The 21689-nt window shown below is 43.6% G+C and overlaps 2 protein-coding genes across 8 annotated transcripts in view; one reads left to right on the top strand and one right to left on the bottom strand.

Annotated features, from left to right (window-relative positions):
- MCF2L2 (MCF.2 cell line derived transforming sequence-like 2) overlaps nucleotides 1-21689 on the bottom strand; it is a 265561-nt gene that overhangs the window by 77698 nt on the left and 166174 nt on the right. The window lies entirely within an intron of this gene.
- On the top strand, nucleotides 3902-20650 carry B3GNT5 (UDP-GlcNAc:betaGal beta-1,3-N-acetylglucosaminyltransferase 5). Of its 6 annotated transcripts, XM_078453184.1 has the most exons (4): nucleotides 4686-4982; nucleotides 8063-8170; nucleotides 10546-10661; nucleotides 19066-20650. In XM_078453184.1, exon 4 carries the CDS (start codon nucleotides 19387-19389, stop codon nucleotides 20518-20520), a length of 1134 nt encoding a protein of 377 aa, XP_078309310.1. In that variant the 5' UTR covers nucleotides 4686-4982; nucleotides 8063-8170; nucleotides 10546-10661; nucleotides 19066-19386; the 3' UTR covers nucleotides 20521-20650. The 6 variants fall into 6 exon arrangements, with proteins under 6 accessions (XP_078309312.1, XP_078309310.1, XP_078309309.1 ...); XM_078453186.1 differs by lacking the exons at nucleotides 4686-4982; nucleotides 10546-10661 and adding an exon at nucleotides 3902-4180; XM_078453183.1 differs by lacking the exon at nucleotides 10546-10661.

The following is a 21689-nucleotide window of genomic DNA, read 5'->3' as shown; positions in this document are numbered from 1 at the left end:
TCACTCATTCACTCAATTTGGATATGCCCTCCTGAGTAGGAGGAGGAGGTGGAGTGAGAGGCAGCCCCTTGGAACTTGCACAGAACCCCATAGGGCCCTGGGAGTGTGGAGCAGGTGTCAGATCTGCAGGTGGGGAGGGGAGAAGGAATGCTGAGCGGTCCACTGTCAGGGAGTGGTACTGAGTCACTGTCACAGGGGCTGTCTGAGCATTGGCAGCATGGAGGGAAAACCTGTGCCAACCTCACTCCCACCCCCAATCCTCTCCCCGAATCCTTCCCCCAGTGAGGCTCACCCTATCAGCTCTACTGGGCCAAGGAAGGGCCCAGAGAGCAGGGCCTGCCTCCAAGACTGTCCCCATCCCTGTGAGGCCCCTAATGAGAGGTAGATGAGCACATGAGAGATGCCCTTGTGCATTGATGTGGAAGGAGATGATCACTAGGGTCAGGGGGTGGGGGAGACTTCCCCAGTGCAGAGGAGGAGAGAAAGGAACAAGATGGATTCTGAGAATGGCCTGGGGATGAGAACTGCTGTGTGCCATCGGTTCCCTTCATCTTCCAGTTCTGGGTGTACCTACAATGGTTTCATCCGCCCGCCAAGGTCCTGGAACTGAGGGAGAATGCTGAATGGTGCCAAACACAGGGGCAGAGGCAAGAGCTTTAGGAAAGGCGTTAGAGTGCCTCCAGTGTCTGTGTTGGGCCTCGATGGCATCTCGGGAGCAGTATACCAGGGCCATTGTGTTGCTTCATCTTCTTGGAATGAAAGTTTGAAAATTTGATGAGTGTGGGATGCTTTAAGCAAAAACTCAACTTGATTGGCAGTTAATACGTATTCGCTCTGTGCCAGGCATTGTGGGAGGTTCTGCAAGGGAACTGGAGATGAGCAGGATATGGTCTCTGTCCTCAAGAGGTCTGAGGACTAAGAGTAGGGAAAACAGATCCACAATTTCTACAGAGACAAAATGCCATGGACTGTTATTAACATGTCACTCATTAGGCTGGGTCCACTGATGGGAGGGAAGAGGATTCTGGCCTTTGGGGCATTCAAGTCCCATCCATTCACCAGTTCATTAGTATGCATTTGGATATTCCATTTCACACATGCTCAGCTTAAGACTTATGTAACACATTTGAGTGGAGACATTCAAGTTCGGAGCCCAGAATCTGGACTACAAATATAAATCAGGCATTAAAGGCAACGGATGGGATCACTAAGGAGCAAGTGTTGAGAGAAAAGAAACCCGAAGGATATGTGTGGGGTGGGAGGGGTTTGGCAGGCAGTAAGGGAGGGAAAGGCAGCAAAGAGATGCTGCATTATTTTAATGGGTGATGTTGTATTAACAGAAAATGTGTTTCTGAAGATGTCAAAGAAACAAGCATTTCCTTTTAGAGCGATTATGGGAGGCAGCATGAAGAGCCTCTGCTGGTTCTTTGTGGGAGAGGGGCTTTCTGCAGCCTGGGGTGGGTATGAGGATGACAGCTGTCCAGGCAGCCTGTACAGGTGGTAGGACCAATGCTCAGCACTCACACGTGATTGCTTTTGTATTAGGTCCTCACTGGACCCATCCAAGCAGGAATACTGTGGGGTGCTGAGAAGTTGAGTCACTTGCCCAGATCCCGAGGTGGGCAGGGAGTGAATTCAGGACACCACCCCATCTCTCTAGCAGCCCAGGCCTTGCACAACCTGGCTGGTTTCTGAACACGCACTGTGGGGTGTCTGAATTCACAGGACAGTATCTGTATAGCGTTTGTGAGAAAATTTCCTGTCTAACGGAATCCAGAAGGTACAAATTTAAGCTGAATGAGTAAAACCTGGCATATGTCCATATGCTTCAGCCGTGTTAGGCATTAAGCCAGTCAGTTATCAAATATGGTTCTGCTTTTGTGATTTCAGTTGATACTCATCTCTTCTTCCAGTCTTTTTGGCTTGTACCACACCCCAGGTTCTCTTGAACGCAGGTCTCAGTCTTTCCTACACGTGACCAATGATAATGCCCTGCCACCCTATCTGCTGGTCCTCTCTCTGACATCTGCTTCCCCTCTGCACTATCTCTGCCCTATCTTGCCCCTTCTAAATCTAACATGCAGGGGCGCCTGCAGTTAAGCGGCAGGCAGTTAAGCGTTGGACTCTTGATTTCAGCTCAGTTCTGTGAGATCAAGTCTGGAGTCTGTGCTGACAGCATGGAACCTGCGTGGGATTCTCTCTCTCCCTCTTTGCCGTGCATTCTCTCTCTCTCTCTCTCTCTCTCTCTCTCTCTCTCTCTCAAAATAAATAAATAAACAAAAAAATCTAACATGCAAATTGCAATTCTTCCAAGTTTACCTTCTTGATGTTACAGTACTTTTTCCAGTATTTTCCATTGTTCTCTAGTGTTCTGTAAAGCACATTTCTGAGAGAAAGATTGGAAGTCATTTCTAAATCTAATCATAATGATCTTTGTTCACAAACAGTTATTGTGGACACTGAGGACATGGTGGTGACACTGTCCTTCTTCGTGCTGGTCAAATCAGCATCACCACTATCTTTTCATTTTATTTCCAACTAATTTCAGAATTTTCACACAGAATTTTCGTTTATGCATTCATAAAAGAAGCATGAATACTTTGTTTTATATCATCAAGTCCATCATCCTCTTCCTCTCCCTGTGGGGTGGGATAGGGAACCAGCCTCCTGCAGGAAATCCTCCCAGATGGGCAAAGGAACCTCCCAGGCTGCTGCCCTCTTCCCTGTATGGGGGGTGGAGGGGGGTCAGGGCAGGTGTCACTCTGCTGGGCCCCATCTCTCGCCCACATCCTCACCTCAAGCCACACATCCACTTAACAACCTTCTACTCACTTTTGAAATCATTTATCTGTCTGGGGTGTCCATCTCTAAATAGGATGATATATATGATTTTTATATGTGTTTTTCAATGTTTGAGTCAGTTTGTATTTCAACACATGGGGCACACGTGTTGACACATATGTATAAGGGCCTGGTTCCAAATGACCTGAAAGGTATTTAACGGTAATTGAATATTTGTGCATAAATAGAACACACACATATGCCAGCTGGGGGTGGCAAGAGATTGTATGTGGAACACAGTCAGGGTTTTATTTCCCATAGATAAAGAAGGGAGGTGATCTGCACTATAATAACAGCAAATCAGCTTAAATATGGATCACTGTCAGTGACTCCCTTACAAATCCACTATATTAATATTTCTGTATGGGGTCTGACATGCATATGACACTGTGATCTCTTGGCAATGCTGGGCCATGTTCTCTATGGGTAATATATGAAAAGAGGTGTGTGGTTGAAAATATGGTGGAGGGCTTAAAGAAAGCAATTATAAAACTTCCTAAAAATCTAGTTTGAAATAAATACAATGTTGTGTGTACAGTTTCAAACCCTGATTCAGTAATTTACTTTTAACCCATCACCTTATTCCTTTTACAATAAAAAACCCAAAGATTTCATTTTACAGAAGTATTTGGGTTAATCTTTTGTCTTCTGTCGTGTTCTGAAATATGTACAATTGCAAAACCCTTCAAAATATTACCTGTTAAATGATAATGTGTGTTCTATTAAGAGAAGGCTAGATCATTTGGGGGGCAGGAAACCAAACCCATACTTTAATACTCTTTCCTTATTAGAAATTTGTATTCTCCTGATTTTGTCCAGTTACATTCATGGAGTATTTTGAAAGGGGGAAACTACTCAAATGGGCCATTCCTGAGGATTGTGATTCACAGTCCATCATCTGAGTAAATGATCTCTATTAACTGAGGAGGTAATGGGGTGGGCACTTCCTGGAGTTGTCGCGCACCAACAACAACAGATTTGGGCGGCACCCATCACCTTCACCAACATGCTGTGTTGGTGGGAGAGGCGTAGCCCAGGCTCGGCTTTGGCAGTGACACCAAAAGGTGCTGGAGACGCGCTCTGGCAGCGCCTCGGGGGAGGCTCCAGGCTGCCGCGCCCCCGCCCTCCGCCGGGAGCCCCTGATTGGGTCCTCCCCGGTCTGCCGGCTCCAGCCCGCGCCCTCCGAGGAAGGTAGCGGAGTCCAGCGCGCTGCCTGCCTAGTCCTCGCCCGATGTTTAAAGCGGGCAAGTTTTGTTCTTGAGACCACCGACTTTGGCTCCGATGCCAGCAAGAGAGCCGACCTCTGACTTGGGGGTTTAAGGAGCTGTGCTTGGACTTGGTGAGTTTTGTTCTAAGCTCTCTTTGAATTTGAGTTGGGCTTGAAGGTAAGTAAAATCACGGGGGGGGGGGGGGGGGGCGGGGTGAACTGCTGTAGTGAAGCTTTAGTTTGATGTAAATTGGACTTTTCTTCCTTTGTGACTTAGGCCCCAGAAGCTCAAGGCATAAGTGGCATGACGAGATCTTTTAAAAGACTAGCCTCCCTTAGAACTCTTGTTCGAGCAAGGAAAAAAAGATGAACAGAGAACTCAGTCAAAACTTACCCACCATAGTTGTATAACTGTTGCGTGTGCTGCACGAATGGATCATGAGTTTACCGAATTCTACTTCCTAGTGAAAAGTGTATTGAGACCAGTTGTTTCATATGGAATTAATATGTGTGATTTAAAAAAGTGCTCTGCAGCCCACCGCATCCTAACGGGGGCCGAGGGCCCTTGTGGGTGGAAATGTTGTCTTCCCTTCCGGATCACTGAATGGGGGAAGTTCTAGCACGCTTGGCGGGGATAAATCTCAGCTCCCCGGATAGTTGGTTCTTTGTGCCGGGGACGGGAGACGGACTCCCGCGGTCCGCAGAGAGGGTTCCGGGCCGCCCAGCCTCCGCTCCGCCCCGCCCCTGCCCGGCACTGCGGCCCCACCGCGCCGTGCCTCCTCACCGGAGCAGGTCTCGGGCTACGGGAAAGGAGACTCAGACTCTCCTTTTGCTCTCTCTGGACCACGAGAAGTCTCTGAAGGGCCGAGAGGGGAAGAGAGCCGCGAGGAGGGGAAGGCACCGCCGGTTCCCACGGGTGGCCCCAGGACTTCAGGTTGGAATGCGCTCTGGGGCTGGGGCGCACGGCTGGAGCAGACACCCGGGCCTCGGCCCGCTGCTCTGGCCCGGACCGCGCGCGGCCCAGCCTCCGGAGGCCCTAACCGCCACGGGGCAGGGTTGCCCGCCGCCCGCCGGCGCGGTGGGGAAGGGGAGGGCGCGTTCCCTCTCCGGAGCGCCTTTGTTCGCTCTGGCTGGTGGGCGCGGGCGCCCGGCAGCCGACACTCCCGGCCAAGGGCCGCCCGGGTGCGGCAGGTAGATTGGGGGCCCCGGAGCTCCAGTTGGGGTTAATTTTCCCGGGGCCCGGCGCGTTCCTCCTCCCCAGGGAGCTCCGGCGAGACGGTCGCCGCGCATGGGGAATACCGAGGCGGGTCGGGGCGCGGGAGCCGGCAGGCGAACGCCGCGCCCTGCGGTCCCCGGATTCCGGCTGGGGTTCCCCAACCGTGCTACCACCCCTAGGCTGCAGGGGTGAATTCGGGTAGAAAGCCTGCATCTGATTGGGAATTAGGAAACCGCCAAAGTGGGGAAACTTTCAGCGAGTTACTGGGTAGGAAGACAAGGAAGACAAGGAAGTGGGCAGGCAGGGGAAACTGGGAAAGACCTCTCTTGCTACCGGTAGGTCTTTGCCACTCTTTTTTGACTGCCGAATTTTATTTTGTAACCCGAAGTGACAGCCGGTTGCTTACTCAGATTCGATAAAGGTCAAAGTAGCAACTTTTCATCCGATTCTAACTACACAGCCCATATTTTTTCTTATCCAGTGTTGGTTATCATAGGTTATGGGTCATGTTAAAGAGACACCGATGTTGTAACCGCACAGTGGCTGGTGGTGGCTTGTAGCTCATATCTGGGGTAATTCTCTAATGAAAGTACATCTATTAGAATTGGATTTGTTCCTCTGTGCCTTTATTTTGGGAACTTTGCCTGGTCCCTATGGGGGAACGGAGAGGGATGTGAGAAACTGAAACTGACCCAGAAAAGGATGCTCAAAGGTAGAGGTGTGCAGGGGTAGCACTGAACAGATCCCTTCCTGAAATTTCGAAAGGGAGACCGGTGATTGGCAGCTGAGGTTTCAACTTTCTCCAAAGAAACTTATGGTGGATTTTGTGTCCTGTTATGGGGGAGGGGGACTGCTTTATTTGGTCAACTCTTTATTATTTTAAAGCAAGATAAATTCAATACCTGAAATACTTACATTATATACTTAAAATGACCCTTCTCTCTCTTGCTCCTTCTCTCTCTCCCTCCCCCAGCTCCCACGGGCACCCTCCAGGAGTATTTATTGAGCACTGGGAGGCTAAGGCTGAGGCTGACTCCCTTTAACTCACATCCGTCCCCACCTTCTGATGGGAATGAGTATTATGACAGGGAAAGTTCAAGCTAACGCTCAGAGAAGCTGTTTCTAAGGAATGAGAAATGGATGATTAGGAGGCATAAATGATATTACACATAAATGCCTTGCCCACAAACAAAACAAACAAACAAAAAACCCCAAAACCTCAAAAGGTAGGGAATAATTTTCAAAACCAAGTGCAGGCTGTAGCAAGCAAAAGTGTCATATTATACTTCATTCAAATGGAGATCAAATTCCCCTTTTATAAAAGACTGATTCAAATAAGGAGATTGTAGGAAAGTGAAATAACTTTCTAATTCTTAAATATAGAACAGCTTGAATACGAACTCCTGGGTTTTGAAATGGGTCATCTTTTAAAATGGGTCACTTTGGCGAGAATCATTGCACTTGGTGACTTTCAAATTGTAAATGTAGAGTTCTTTCTGAGGACCTACTGCTCTATAATCTACATAATAGAACATAGGATGCGGTAGGAAGAAACTGAGAAATTCAGAAGGAAATGGTCTCTTCTCAAAGTAACAAAATGTATCCTATCTTTTTGGAATTTTGTTTATACTTAATTGAATTGATCTAAGCTTTGCATTTTGTAGCAAATACCTTTTTTGGAATATTTCCATAGCCATTATTTTATTCCATTGTTAGAATAATCTTGTGAAAAGCTGCATATATTGTGTCTAGGTTCCAGAAATTTAGGCACAGCAAATTATTACAAGAGCTTTTCCATTTGACATAGAATCCTTGCCAGCAAAGATTTAGCCAGAACAGTGCAAATCCAGAATATTTTCCTTACAGTATGCATATAGGTAGGAGGTATAAGAATCTTCATACTGAAAGATAAGAAACTTGATCAGGTGAAATGTAAACTTCTGAATAACCAAAGTGATTTTTTTTTTTTTTTTTTTTTTTTTTTACATTTTAATGCTGGAAATTGAAAGGCTGGCTTTCATCTGTAACTTATTTTTAAGATTTATATTCTATAGTGACAGCTTTAACCCTAGAAGCCAGTTTTCTACACAAAGGAATGTTTTACTATGCAGACACTAAGCTACCAAAAGTCCAAGTTCAAAATACTATTACACAAGTTAAGATCCATGTAAGATTTCACATTTTATCTCTTTATTCCTTTTCCTACAACTTTTTCTACAACTTTTTGATAGTGCTCTAGGCAAAGTAAGTTAAAAAGTTGACTCAGCTCAGGTTTCCTTCTCCATAATTTACAGGGTCTTATAATCTTTTGGCTGTGTCATCTTCGTGGAAATGTTTTAAGTGCTTGTGGGAACCATATTGTTCTTTCCTGTCAAAGACAATGGAAAGGCATGTTCAGCCAATTAGTAATGATACTTCTGTTCTCAGTCTCAATAGTATTTGGGATGTGTTAAGTGGCCCTTAGCAACCAGGTCAGTATTTTTAAAAACTTTTATCGGATTTTGAAAGGAAAATAACCCCTGAAGAATACGAGTCATCTACTAACTAAACCATCATGGTACAGATGCATGAACAACTTCTAGAGAAGGGAAATCAGCACATACTGAACACCTGATTTGGACCTTACTTTGTCAAACAAATGGTCTCAAATGATCCTTGGAAAAGACTGTGTGGTACATGGTTTAGAGAGAAGTCAAGCTCATGTGACCAGTAAATGGAAACAACAGAATATAAGTCTACTTTTGTTCATGTTCTAAAACTCTTGTTCCCCCCTCCCCCGCCCCTTGTGCTTCGCGCAGGTCCAGATTCCAGACTGCACCGGAACATGTGCTTACTCCATTAGGCCGTCTACACTGGACATATCTCTGAAGCTTTCTCTGCATCCTGCCTGTGGCCTACACTACACAGTATGTTGTAAACTAATATTCACTGAGTTAATTAAATGCAGGCATTACCTACTTGCAGGGCTGCTCAGCATAATGGCTGGAATAGGTAGGTGTTTAATAAATGATAGTTAACTTATTATAAAAAATGTTGATAGACTGAGATAGAAATATTATATATACCTCCTACATTTTACACTGTTATTTTTTGTACTCTGTAAACCCTTGATCAAATGCTCTTTCCAAATATAATGTTTAGAGTGGGACATGTGAACTGCCATTGGACAAGAAGCTTGTATGTCTAGCTTACATAACAGGTTTATACTGGGTTATATTGTCACCCTATTTATAAATCACTATTTTTCATATTTTACCTCAGCTGTACCTTTCATTTCATCCAATACTTATTTATCAAACACTTGCTTGAAACATCCTTTCTGAGTCCTAGACTTTTTACTCTCCTCTCCTTCTGTCCTTCTTACCTATTTTTAACCCCCTTCTGCCACTTTGAATCTCCACCTTAAATCCCCCAATCTTCTTTGTGGAGGAATGACTTTAGGTACCCAAAGGGCACAAACTCACAAGGTCACTTTTATCTACTTTCTACTACTACTACTACTTTCTACTTGCTACTGGGACCAAGAAAAGGAAGGAGGGAAAATTGAGGTGGGAGGTTAAGTAAGGGGTAGGTTATAAAGAGAGTGAGAACAGGCTCTGACAAAATGCAGGTGGTAGTAAAATGTGAATGACTCCAAACTTAAGTGAAGCAGATTCTTTGCCTTCTTGGATAGATTCTCCTGGCCCTGGTCACTTGCTTCCCTGCCCTCCCATACAGAAGGAGCTCCAAGAAAAGCAGCTGGCCAGGGCCAGGGAGAAAGGCAGGTGCAGAGCTCAGGGACGGGACCTGGAACCCATCAGCTGCTTCTGAGCTTCCACGGGGTCTGGAATTTCAGAGTTTACATGGTTAACCCTATGTCTGGGTGCCTTAGTTGCTTCTGCAACACATGGAGATCCTTTATTCCTCATAGGCTGCTGTGCATTTCTATAGATGTAAAGCAGTTAGTACAAAGCCAGGAGCACAGTAAACTCTCCCAAGTTAGCAGAGTGGGCAAAAGGAGAAGTTTGTTCTTAACTAGCCAAAAACAAAACTGACAAGAACTGTCTTTAAAAGAGCAAGCAGCCCTGTCAACATAAATGACTATGCCTCAGGAATGAATGCAGAAGGCCAAGCTTAGAAGAGAAAATGTTTGACCTCTCTGAGACCTACTTTGTATTTCTGCTTTTTTGTTTGTTTCGAATTCTGTTATTGGAAATTTTTACTGACTTTTCATATAACTCCTCTAAAATATAGTAATACTCTGTAGTCCGTCATCACCAGTTTCCATAGGACCTGTTTTTATTTAGGGACTGTCTTTACTTGTTTGTTCATTTGATATTTCCTTGTCTTTATTTTTCCCATAATCAGGAAACAGAAATCTACACCCATGTTTAACTTATAAAGGAACATATAATTTAGTTTATATAGGTGGGGAGCTTGTTACTGGATTCACACTGTAGGTTGTATAACTCACTTTTTCCCTCTATCCCACATCCATCCTTGCTAAGTTGGGATTTAAAGTCTTTGGCTAACACTGAATCAAGAACTAACTCTATAAATGTATTGTTTGCGAAGGGATAATGATTCCAAATGGCTTCTAGTCTTTGCCCATGGTTTGAGCCTAATAGAGCCAAAGTCACAGTCACAAAAACACCTAAAGGCAGCTATTGGGTGGAATTCTTCCTTTTTTACCAGCTTTGTATTGGCAACATTCAAATATGAGTCAAAGAACAAAATACCAAGTGGGGGAATATTTAATTTTTCATACTTAAAATCCGAGTTATAAATTCAAATTTTGGGTTGTTTCCTTCTTTTTTGAGCAAATAGAATAGGCAATTAGTACTAAACAGTACCCAGTTGTGATATTCATCACCAATGACTAGAACTAATTTAACTAAGAAAAATGAATGAAGATCAAATTATAGCCTTTCTAGTAAATTCAGGGTTAAGCCTGATTTTTTTTTATATGGCAGTTTGGCTCTTGAGGATTTGTACTAGCTCTGTTTAATAGGGACTAGATGATCAAAACAAGCCAGGAAAGAAATACTTGGAATGTAGAACAAAATGCCACATAAAGACAGATAGAAAATGTCATATGTCTTTCCTTTGAGTTATGCATGGACAGGCCCCCAAAACTGTCTCACATGGGACTGTAAGTAATACAACTTTAAAGATAAAAGGTTTAAAGTACTGAGGTATTTTTTAAACTGACTTACTGAAGAAGCATTAGTTTATGGTTATACTTTTATGACTTTTATGTTTTGTGCCCTAAATGAGTGCCTTGCTTGTGTCTCCCTGGCAGTCAGTGTGCTTTATGGAGGGACTGGAGAAGGTGGGCCAGCCTGTGGAGCCGTGAATAGGAGGCACACGTGGGGATGAGAAGGGACAATGCGTGTGATGTCTTCTCCTTTTTTTGAGGTAGGAGGTGAAATCATCTGCAAGGAGTGAAGGACACAGGCCTCGGAAGAGGGGGAAGATTGAGCATGGCTGATGAGGGGACAGGAGAGGGAGAAGGTCCAGGAGAAGTGGAGGCTGGTCACACAGCATGAAGCCCTCTGCCCACAGCTAGATACTGCCATTGTGGCAACACCGTCCGCATCTCCGGCAGCCACAGGTGTTGGGGAAGTAGGGAAGACAGGAGGCACCCGAGGTCTGGGGTTGTTGGGGTGGAAGGACAGGAACAGAGAGAGGAGGGCAAAGGTGCCAGGTGATTCTGCATCTGAGACAGGGAGGCGGGCGAGAAGGAAGGTCAGGAGATTGCTGGGTGGGGTGGAGTGTTAGGGAGCAGGCAAGGGGTGGGCAGAGGATTCCAGGTGAATATTAAGAGGCTGCGGTCAAAGAATGAGTGGACTACAGAGTGAGCGGACTGGAATTCGAAATTTCAGAGGAAATGCAGTTGTAGGTGAAGCCCCTTAAACGACTCTCCCGCTGAGAAGTTGCCTTGAGTGTGTGAGCAGTCACGTGAACAAAATGGTATATACTTGATGACATAAGGGCTCTTGAGACTTCTGAGTATTGTGTGTCTACTAGGTAAGATTTAGAAATATAGTTCCTCTAAAATTAGATGTTGATAATATATTACAACAATGGCCAGAAACAGCGGTCAAGAAACATACAGATAGGCGCAAAAAGGGATTCATTTTGAATTCGAACCCCCTGGCTTTCTCTGGCTCACATTCCTCAGCCTCTGGGTCTCGGATTCCCTGTTGCTCCTCCTGGAAGATGACCCACCCCCATCTCTACCCTCCTGGCTCCCAGCATGGCACCCACTCTTTGCCCCATGGCTCTCTTCCCGCTCAGAGCGCCACCACGGGCCTTGTCTGTCCTGCCTTCTGGTGATCGCCCTCTACTCATTTGTTACTCATCTCAATTTGCAACGAACCAGCCTTTTAAAATAATTCCTTTTTAGAAGAAATAACTATCTGAAGTTTTACAGAATTTGTACAGTATTCTCTTTCATTTGTCAAAAGGTATTACCTAGTCCTTGAATTCAAACCCGTGCACATAAATTGAGAGGCCACACAAATACATGCATGCATGCATACATACATGCATCCACTAAAACGCATGCAACGCATACACACATGCATCCAGGAAAACCCATGCATGCATCCAGTAAAATGAGATGCTTCCTTTCTCTGTGCCTCCTCCCTCTCTCCTTCCCCTGAGTTTGCTCTCCCCCAGGCCTCTCTGCTCCTCTCTCACCCTGGGGGCCCACAGCTCTCCCACAGCCATCTTCCTTGCACTCAGAGTGCTCCCCCGATCTGCAGTCCCGGCTATCTCAGGTCCCCATTGGACTGCTATACCTGCTGCCTCTCCAGCACCTCATGCTCAACACCAGCCCAAGCCCACATATGCTCCCTCCTCACCCCTAAGTCAGGAAGCCAGTTTCCCCTCAGTTGTCAGTAATGCTGGAAACTAGAATTCACCCCACCGCCACTCCTCCCATCCTAGGCCACTCCTCAGGTACTGCTGGGTGTGTTTTTCTCCAAAGGGTCTCCTGACCCCTGACTTCCCTCCCCACCTCCATCACCCCAGACGAGGCTCTCCTCACCTTATCCTGCTTCAGTACGAGGCCCTGATGGAGCCGGGGTCCAATCTCCACTGTCCCTGCTTCTGCCCTGCATACCACTGCTGCATTAACTCTTTCACATAAAGCCTAATACATACGGCCAAGGGAGTTACCATTAGCAACAAAAACAGAAACTCCTGTGACTTCTTGCTGCCCCCGGCACACACTGACTCCTCTGTCTCATTTTCAAAGTTCTCCATAAGCTGGCCCCAATCTCTCTGCTTTCAAATACATGCCTATGTCTCAAGTATTTGCCATATTGTTATTTTTTTCCTTTCTTGCCTGAAACAGATTGTTTCTCTTCCTGTAACCACCTAAATCCTGTTCATCTTCAGGCCCTCCTATCCAGCTGTCACTGATCTCTACTATTAGGGGCACACCTTTTTGCCTGTAGTTGGTATTGTCTAAATTAGCGCTGACACACTGTCTGCACTTTGCTGTGATCTGCTGATTGTTGTCCATGGGAACTGGGTTTTCATGTGGGCACTGAGTCTTGTCTCAAATAGATTGTAGATGCTTTCTGATAGGAGGCCATAAAATACTAATACATGATTCCCACCATGCTTGGCATAACTATTCCATAGCAAATGCTCACATACTTGTAGGATTTCTTGAAACTTTGAACACTGAGGTTGTTTGACTTGAACTTAAAGTACGGACCCCGCTATCTTGATGAAAACTTCAAAATTTATATCAGGTTTTGCATAATATTTTAGGATCACTAAAGTAGACTCAACAAAGAAATGGGTTAACAGCAAGACCAAAGTAGAAAAAAAAAAAAATCAGGGGTCATTTAGGGTAATTTGTAGTCTGTAGCTTTTTTTCCAGAAAAGTTTAAAGAGCTGTCTTGTGAAGAAATATTCTTGAGTAACTGTGGGGCACAGCTCCCAGACTGAAAAGCATTTGGGGTAGGGTCAGCAACCTTCTTTTCTGATGTTCCTATTCTACTTCTATTCTTTACTCTTCTGACTACTTCTATCAGGAAAGAGAATACTAAGGGTATCTGTTCCTTCTTTTCAATCCAAATAGAAGCAACCCCAAGTTATATTCCAAAGATTTGCATACAAATCTTACTCAACTTAGGAAAGAGTTACATCCCAATAAGCCTACTGTACATTGAAAATACTGGAAGTCAAAAATGCATTTAATACACCTAACTAGGAAACATCATATCTTAGCCTAGCCTACCTTAAATGTGCTCAGAACATTTATATCAGTTGGGCAAAATCATCTAACACAAAGTGTATTATATGCTGAAATGTTGAAGAGCTCACTTAATCGAATACTGCATTGAAAGTGAGAAACAGAATGGTTGTCTAAGTGTATTGGTTATTGGCCCTCATGATTGCCTAGCTGACTGGGAGCTGCAGCTTACTGCTGCTGCCCCCATCATGAAAGAGTATCCTATGGCATATCACTAGCCTGGGAAAAGATCAGGATTCAACATTTGAAGTACAATTTCTACTGAATGCATATGGCTTTCACACCAGAATAAAATAAAAAAAAATTATAAGTCAGGGATTGTCTATATTTCCCTCTAAGCAGTTCTTTGTCCTGTTCTCTCTCATGGTCTTTCTTGTTTCCTATTTACAGCCGACTCTGAAGCCATCTGTAATTTTTATATCCCCTCGGTAACAATACGTGGACATTCACCCCCAGTTTGCAGATGAAGTCACCAAATCAGAGTGCAGTGAGAGTTTCCCGAGGTTACACAATGAACCTGGCCCCACGTGGGGGTAGCCCTGGAGTTTGCAGCCTGTGGCCTGGTGCCTGAGCTGGAACACGGGCACACAAAGGAAGCTGCAGGCACAGCGTTCTGCTGTGGATGGTTACTGAGCTCACATGCATTATTGGGATCTTTTGTTTCCTGTAAGGCCCAGCATTTTCTTTCTCCAGGTCAGGCAGGCCTGTGGGTTTCTCTGCAGTCTCCTCCCCTGCACTTGGAATACAGAAGCTAGAAGATGTGCTTTAGACAATCTTTAAAAAGACCGTGTGAACCAGAAGAGTGAGCATCGATTGCATGTGTGTGGTATCCATCAGCAAAGCCAGATCTGGGGCAACACTGTTTGGTTGCAATTAATGGATTTAGACCATGGAGGTGCATTTTGCTTTTGGTTGGGCGAGACTGCCTACTAACTGTGTTCAATTTGGAGGAGTTTGAGTGCTCTTTTGTTATAAAAGAGAAGTGGGTACCGTAAAAGAGTAGTTCACCTCTCCTAATCTTCCCCTCATCAGATCAGTACTACCATGGAGTTTGGTTTTGACTGATATAAATGATGGCTAAACAATTCAAGCTGCTGAGGTTGGAGAAATTTTGTTTTAGCATTTCATAGGCTGTTCTGAACCTAAGTAAGTACTGTAGATTGTTGGCTCTGTGACAGGTTCTTTGTCATTTTTTACAAACTGTTTTGACTCCTTGAGGTCAATTGGGAACAGTTGAAGAAATATAGGAAAATAAAGCAAATACCTATGTGGCGGGGGTGGGGAGCAGGGGGATAAAATGCATGCTATGGGCTGGCTGCTAAAATGCATGTTAGCAACAGAATACACTAGCCAGATGAGTAATAGGCCCCATTCATTGGAGAGATACTAGGGCCTCTGTGAGTCAAGTGTGCATGTGGGTGCTGGAGGAGTTAGGCCTGTGGGCTGATTGTCTAGCAAGAAGCTCAGACTTGTAAACAACTGGGAATAGGTACAAAGCGAGCTGGTATTGAAATATTACAAGTACAGGGGCTCAGAAATGGAAAGCTAGTTTTGCCTGGGGTTCCAAAGGTTACTCTCCTCTTTGTTTCCTTTCCCGGGTCTATTGGAATAGAAACTGCAGATTAGTTTCAACTGATAATTTACTTAGAATTCTTAAACACGTATGTGGTCTTAAAATCTGCCCTTAAGATTTCTCTGTTGCTTTGCATTAAGCCTCCAGTTCCTTTAATATGTATCATGGAGGAGGCAGAAGGGGATATCTGCCTTTATAGATGGTCCCTTATCTAAGTGAGCACTGTTGAAACCAAGAGGAAGTACCCTGTCCCACCAATGAAAGGGATTTTGCAAAGTTTAGGCAGATGCCACCCTCAGAAACTGATGTTTTCCACGGTCTCTTCCACTCTACTCTAGAGCATTTGGTCCACCATGACCAGCCAAACAAAGAAGGGAAATTACTGATATTGATATTGATATTGATCTATCCCTTAGAGTAGTATTTCTTGCTCTTTTGATGGTAAAGCACACACCAAAAAATGCATTTTACATTACAACCTGAAGGCACATATACATAAAACTTAAAGTTTCACAAAATGATACTTATACTCACTACTTTCAGTACACTATGCCATTCCTAATTTGTTCTTTCTTTTTCTTTTTCTTTCTTAAATATTGGTTGGACTTCTTTTTCTTTTTATTTATTTTAATGTTTATTTATTTTTGAGAGAGAGAGAGACGGACAGACAGAACATGAGTAGGGGAGGAGCACAGAGAGAGATGGAGACACAGAATCTGAAGCAGGCTCCCAGCTCCAAGCTGTCAGCACAGAGCCCAATGCGGGGCTTGAACTCATAGACTGCAAGATCTTGACCTGAGCCAAAGTCAGACACTCCACCAACTGAGCACCCAGGCACCCCTTGGTTGTGACTTCTTAACATTTATTTATTTTTGAGAGAGAGAGAGAGAACACATAGGGGAGGGGCAGAGAGAGAGGGAGGCACAGAGTCCAAAGCAGGCTCCAGGCTCTGAGCTGTCAGCACAGAGTCCGACACGGGGCTCGAACCCACAAACAGAGAGATCATGACCTGAGCCGAAGTTGGAGGCTTAACAGACTGAGCCACCCAGGTACCCCGGTTGTGACTTCTTGAGTGGCACCCAAGTTTTAAAACCTGTGCCCTAGGGAATAAGATGATTATCTCTGGACAAAGTCTCAGGGAGGGTTGGCTCTGGTCTCCCATTTCCTTGGACTTTTGCATGCCTGGCCTTTGCTGTTATCACCCCTCAATGAAGTAACCTTGGGAGATAGGTAATACAGCTGGATGCAAAAGGCCTAAAGTTGCCAAGGTTAGGCCAACACGGCAGGGTGCTGTCGGTGCTGCAGTTGGTTTCACTTCAGGGCTAAAGGGCAGGGGACTTGAGATTGAGACCTTTGGGCACAACAGCAGGGCCTTTTCCCTGGGGCTTGTGATGTGGTCTCAGCTACCCAGCCAGCCTGGACTGAGCAGGGCTTGCGTGGTCTTTTCCCTGTCAGTCTGTTGAAAGCTCAGGAGACTGGTATGTCACCCCTGAGGGGAGAGCCTACTTCTTCAGGCAAAGGATATGTCTTACTTCTGGATAAGCATGGAGGATAGAGTCCTTGAGGAAGGGCGGTACCATCTCCTAGTTGTGTCAGAAAAGGGAGGACATGTGACTGACTGGGCCTCCTGACCTTAGTTCTTCCCAAGTGACCAGCTGTTTGAGTGAAAGTGGCTCCACCCCACCACAGTTCTTAGCACTGACATTCAGAGAATGCCTCCTAGGTGTCGGACACTGACCTGAAGCTAGCGTATCTACGACATCGTGCCTTACATCCTGGAATTCACAGTGTAAATGGAGGAAGCAGTTAAATAAAAAGTCAGTCTAGGAAGATGGGTGCAAGAATTGCTGTGGTAATACAGATAAGAAAAATCTTTGGTGGGAGGAGGGTGTGGCCTCAATTCAGGTTTCCCAGAGGATGTTGCCTGCAGAGATTAGTGAGCACTAGTATACTTCTTATGAACCTTGTTAGCAAGGGAGCAGGGCTTGCCAGGCCACAGGACTGCTGGTAAAAGGCTGCCATGGATGAAATAGCAAGCATGGCTGAGCTTTCAGCCAGCACTTTGGTACTGACAACTAGTAGAGAGCTTCTGAAGGGGGTTAACTACTCTAAAGGATATATCAGTATCAGTACCGTCACCTTTTGGTTTGGCTGGTCATGGTGGACCAGTTTTAGAAAGGTCACTCTGTAGGGTAGAGGCTGCGTGGGTCAGGAATCATTTTGGCTGCTGCACTAGTCTGGGTGAGAAATGATGATGACATGAAGGGGTGAAGAGAGATTCAGAAAAAGCAATTCACAGGATTAAAGAACTGGATATGGAATGGAGGAAAAGGACGACTTTCAGATATCTGGCATAGATGCATGAAGTGCAGTCAGACAGAGAAAGAGAAAATGGGAACAGCAGATTTTAGTGGAGAAGACAGAAAAATGGGCTAGAAATGGCATGTGAGTACCCCTGTGTGCCAGGTAATTATCTGCCTACCTCCCTCTATGTATATATCTATGGATATTCCCATTTAACTTGCATAAAGACTCTGAGCTAAATGGTGTTATTTCAGTTTTTCAGACTTCTGGGTTAGATACATGATACAGGAAAATAAAAGAGCCAGACCTGGTGTTCAAATTGCCTGACTACAAAGACAGGGTATTCCTGGTTTGAACATGCTAACTTTGAGGCATTTCCAAATGAAAAAGAACAGAAAAAAGATGACGATATAGATTTGGGGCTCACAATGTCATTTGGTTAGTGAGAGTTTGGACTATGCTTTTGAACACATATCTCGACTCCTTGATTATGAACCTTGATTTAAAAAGAAAAAAAACACCTTACTCTTGGGGCGCCTGGGTGGCTCAGCTAGTTAAGCATCCAACTCCTGATTTCAGCTCAGGTCATGATCTCACAATCTTGAGATCAAGCCCCACGTTGGGCTGTGTGCTGACAGCACAAAGCCTGCTTGAGATTCTCTCTCTGTCTCTTTGCCCCTCCCCCTGCTCTCTCTTTCTCTCAAAATAAAAATAAAATAATAATTAAATAAAAAAAAGTCTTACTCTTAGTCCTGCCTTGTCTGGGGCAGGCTTTAATGAATTTTAACTATTATGAACTTTCTTTTCATCATCCATCTATTTTGCCTTGAACTATATACAGGCACGCCTTGGAGATTGCAGGTTTGGTTCTAGACTACCACAATAAGACAAATACCATGATAAAGCAAGTCAAATTAATTTTTTGGTTTCCCAGTGCATATAAAAATTATGTTTACACTATACTGTAATTTATTAGGTATGCAATAACATTATGTCTAAAAAATGTACCTACCTTAATTAAAAAATACTTTTTTGCTAAAAAATGCTACCCATCATCTCAGCTTTCACTGAGTCACAATCAACTGATCACAGATCACCATTACAAATATAGTAATGAAAAAGTTTGAAATATTACAAGAATTACCAAAATAGGACACAGAGACATGACGGGAGCAAATGCTGTTGGGAAAATGACAACGCTTGCTCGACACAGGGTTGCTACAAAACTTCAACTTGTAAAAAATGCAGTATTTGCAAAGTGTAATAAAATGAAGCACAATAAAACAAGGTGTGCCTGCAGCTACTTTCCTCCTGACGGTACTGCAAATCAATATGCAAATCAATGGACACACCCATTTGGGATTTTGAACTTTAAGTATGTAGGAGGATGATAGCCATTTGGGAGGCCTTTTTATTTTTTAAGGTCAAGAAGAGGGTCTCCGTATTCTGAATGGGAGGACAGTAGAGAGAGTGGTTCTTTCCCTTTCCTTGTACTCCTCCCAGCCAAAATAAATATCTGTATGCCTCTGCTAAAGCCTAGCTGCCTCCTCACCTTTTGTCCACATCAGGCAGATGACATTTTGTTTTTAAGGAATGAAAAGTAGTTTCTTTCTTTCTGGTAATGCTGTAGCCCATTCACTTGTCATCTTTTCTCTTCCTGACTCTGATAGGTCCCACTTCACTTCCACAAAAAGAAGTACATGGAATGGCCATGTGAGGCCAATCACCTAACTTAATGAAGGATGTCAGTGTGGAAAAATGTTGACACACCAGTGTCCTCATTCTACAGTGTGTTCCATTCTTTCGCAATCTCAGAAAAAATGGCATTGAAAGAAAGTATTTTGTGAAACAAGAAGCTCCTACTTTTTTAATGACTAACATGTATTAAGATGGACATCTGTTCTACAAGATACAAAGTTCTCTGGTTTCGAAGAAGCAAGCGCCCATTGAAAACCAATCCTAAATAAAAACAGACCTGCGTGGACGTCAGAATGTTTGTTAGTGGCAGAAGAGTAAAAAAATGGCAGTTTGTTCAGTTATTTGCCACTTGTTTTATACTAAGCCTCATGTTTTTTTGGGGACCAATTGATAATCACATTGTGAGCCATATGAAGTCCTACTCTTACAGATACCTCATAAATAGCTATGACTTTGTGAATGACAGCCTGTCTCTTAAACACAGCACAGACGGGGCTGCTCACTACCAGTACTTGATTAACCACAAGGAGAAGTGTCGAACACAAGACATCCTCCTTTTACTGTTTGTAAAGACTGCTCCTGAAAACTATGATCGACGTTCTGCAATTAGAAAAACATGGGGCAATGAGAAGTATGTTCAGTCTCAACTTAATGCCAACATCAAAACTTTGTTTGCTTTAGGAACACCTTCTAACCCACTGACAAGAGAAGAACTGCAAAGAAAACTGGTTTGGGAAGATCAAATGTACAGTGATATAATTCAGCAAGACTTTGCTGATTCTTTCTATAACCTTACTCTTAAGTTACTTCTGCAGTTCAGTTGGGCAAATAGCTTCTGTCCACATGCCAAATTCCTTATGACTGCTGATGATGACATATTTATTCATATGCCGAATCTTATTGAATACCTTCAAAGTTTAGAAAAAATTGGTGTTCAGGACTTTTGGATTGGTCGGGTTCACCGCGGTGCTCCTCCCGTTAGAGACAAACGCAGCAAGTACTATGTCCCCTATGAAATGTACCAGTGGCCGGCTTACCCTGACTATACTGCTGGAGCTGCCTATGTGATCTCCAGTGATGTAGCCGCCAAAGTCCATGAGGCATCACAGACACTTAAGTCCAGTCTTTACATAGACGATGTGTTCATGGGCATCTGTGCCAATAAAATGGGGATTGTACCACAACACCATGTGTTTTTCTCTGGGGAAGGTAAAACTCCTTATCATCCCTGCATCTACGATAAAATGATGACATCTCATGGACACGTACAAGACCTTCAGGACCTTTGGAAGCATGCTACAGATCCTAAAGTAAAAATGATTTCAAAAGGTTTTTTTGGTCAAATATATTGCAGGATAATTAAGATAGTTCTCCTTTGCAAATTGACCTATGTGGACACATATCCTTGCAGGGCTGCCTTCGTCTAACAGTACTTGAATGTTGTGTGTTTTCACTGTCACTGAGCCAAACCTGGATGAAAAACCTTTAGATATTTGTCAATACCTTAGGTGAAATGAATATGAAAAAAAACAACAAAGAAATATTTTGAAAACAGTCTATCAGAATGTTTCTTTGATTCTAGAAGCTATTCAGTAGAACTTATCTACTCCATTGCCTAAATTCATTTCAAGGAATTTATATACAGAAAAGGTTTATGAAGACAAAACTAAAGGGAAAGTCAAGTTCTCACTTAATGCCACGTGTGTATTTGAGGCGTAGAAAAGTTATTAAGGTGCCTTGGTTTTAGAATAACTGCTTTCGGAAAATACCAAGTGAATGTATAGCACATTTCAGAGAAATGAATATATTGTTGGACCAGGTTTACAAGTTAGTTTTTATTACAGAGCACTTGACTAGGGGGAGACAGAGGCAGGAGAAGATCGCCATAGGAGAAAGTACTTGAACCTGGTAAAAGAAAGTTCCTGTTCTTCGAGGAGATTTAGAAAAATGTACACGATTTCTTTATAAAACAGCCAAGTCACTTATTGTCACATCGGTGTAGCTAATTTACCTAGATAGTGGTAGAGTCATTTAAAACATATTTATATCTTTCTTTCAAAGTTTAATGTGAAATTTGAGAAGTTATTTGCTCTGCCCTGACTGGTACTTCATGTGGATTTTTTGATTATTAGAAATGACACAAATCATGGGCAGCTTGTTACCCACAGGGTCCTTCTCTAGGGAGAAATCATTACTAATTCAAATAAGCCAATTTTAATTTAACGAATTTTTGAGCTGGTTTTAAAATATTCAATATCAGTCTGTTTTTAAGGTAGTTATTTGAAAGTAGTTTGCACAGAGGAATATAATAATGGAGAAGACTTCAAAAAGAAAGAACATTAAAAGCCTGTTTTCCCCTTTTCTATAATTTATAAAATAAAATTCTTAGTGTGGAAATTATTGTAAGGATGACTAAGATTAGCCTAACCTTCCCCAAGAAGGTCTCATGAACCACAGGACTTTGTTCCAAGTTCAGATTTTAAAATTGAGAGTATTCAACATCAGATCAAAGCTATCCTATCTTTAAAAAATCAATTATTTCATCAAAATAACTAGCAGAGGTATTGTCAACTTGGAAATTTTTCAAATGTGAAAG

The sequence above is a fragment of the Panthera onca genome, chromosome C2, assembly GCF_046562875.1.
Source record: "Panthera onca isolate mPanOnc1 chromosome C2, mPanOnc1 haplotype 2, whole genome shotgun sequence".
In the NCBI taxonomy this organism is placed as follows: domain Eukaryota; kingdom Metazoa; phylum Chordata; class Mammalia; order Carnivora; family Felidae; genus Panthera; species Panthera onca.
The sequence above is the reverse complement of the archived record's forward strand: the minus strand, read 5'-3'. Positions and strand labels throughout refer to the sequence as shown.

Bases quoted from the DNA above. Each gene is read 5' to 3' on its own strand.
- B3GNT5 (XM_078453186.1), top strand. From the start codon at position 19,387: ATGTTTGTTAGTGGCAGAAGAGTAAAAAAATGGCAGTTTGTTCAGTTA.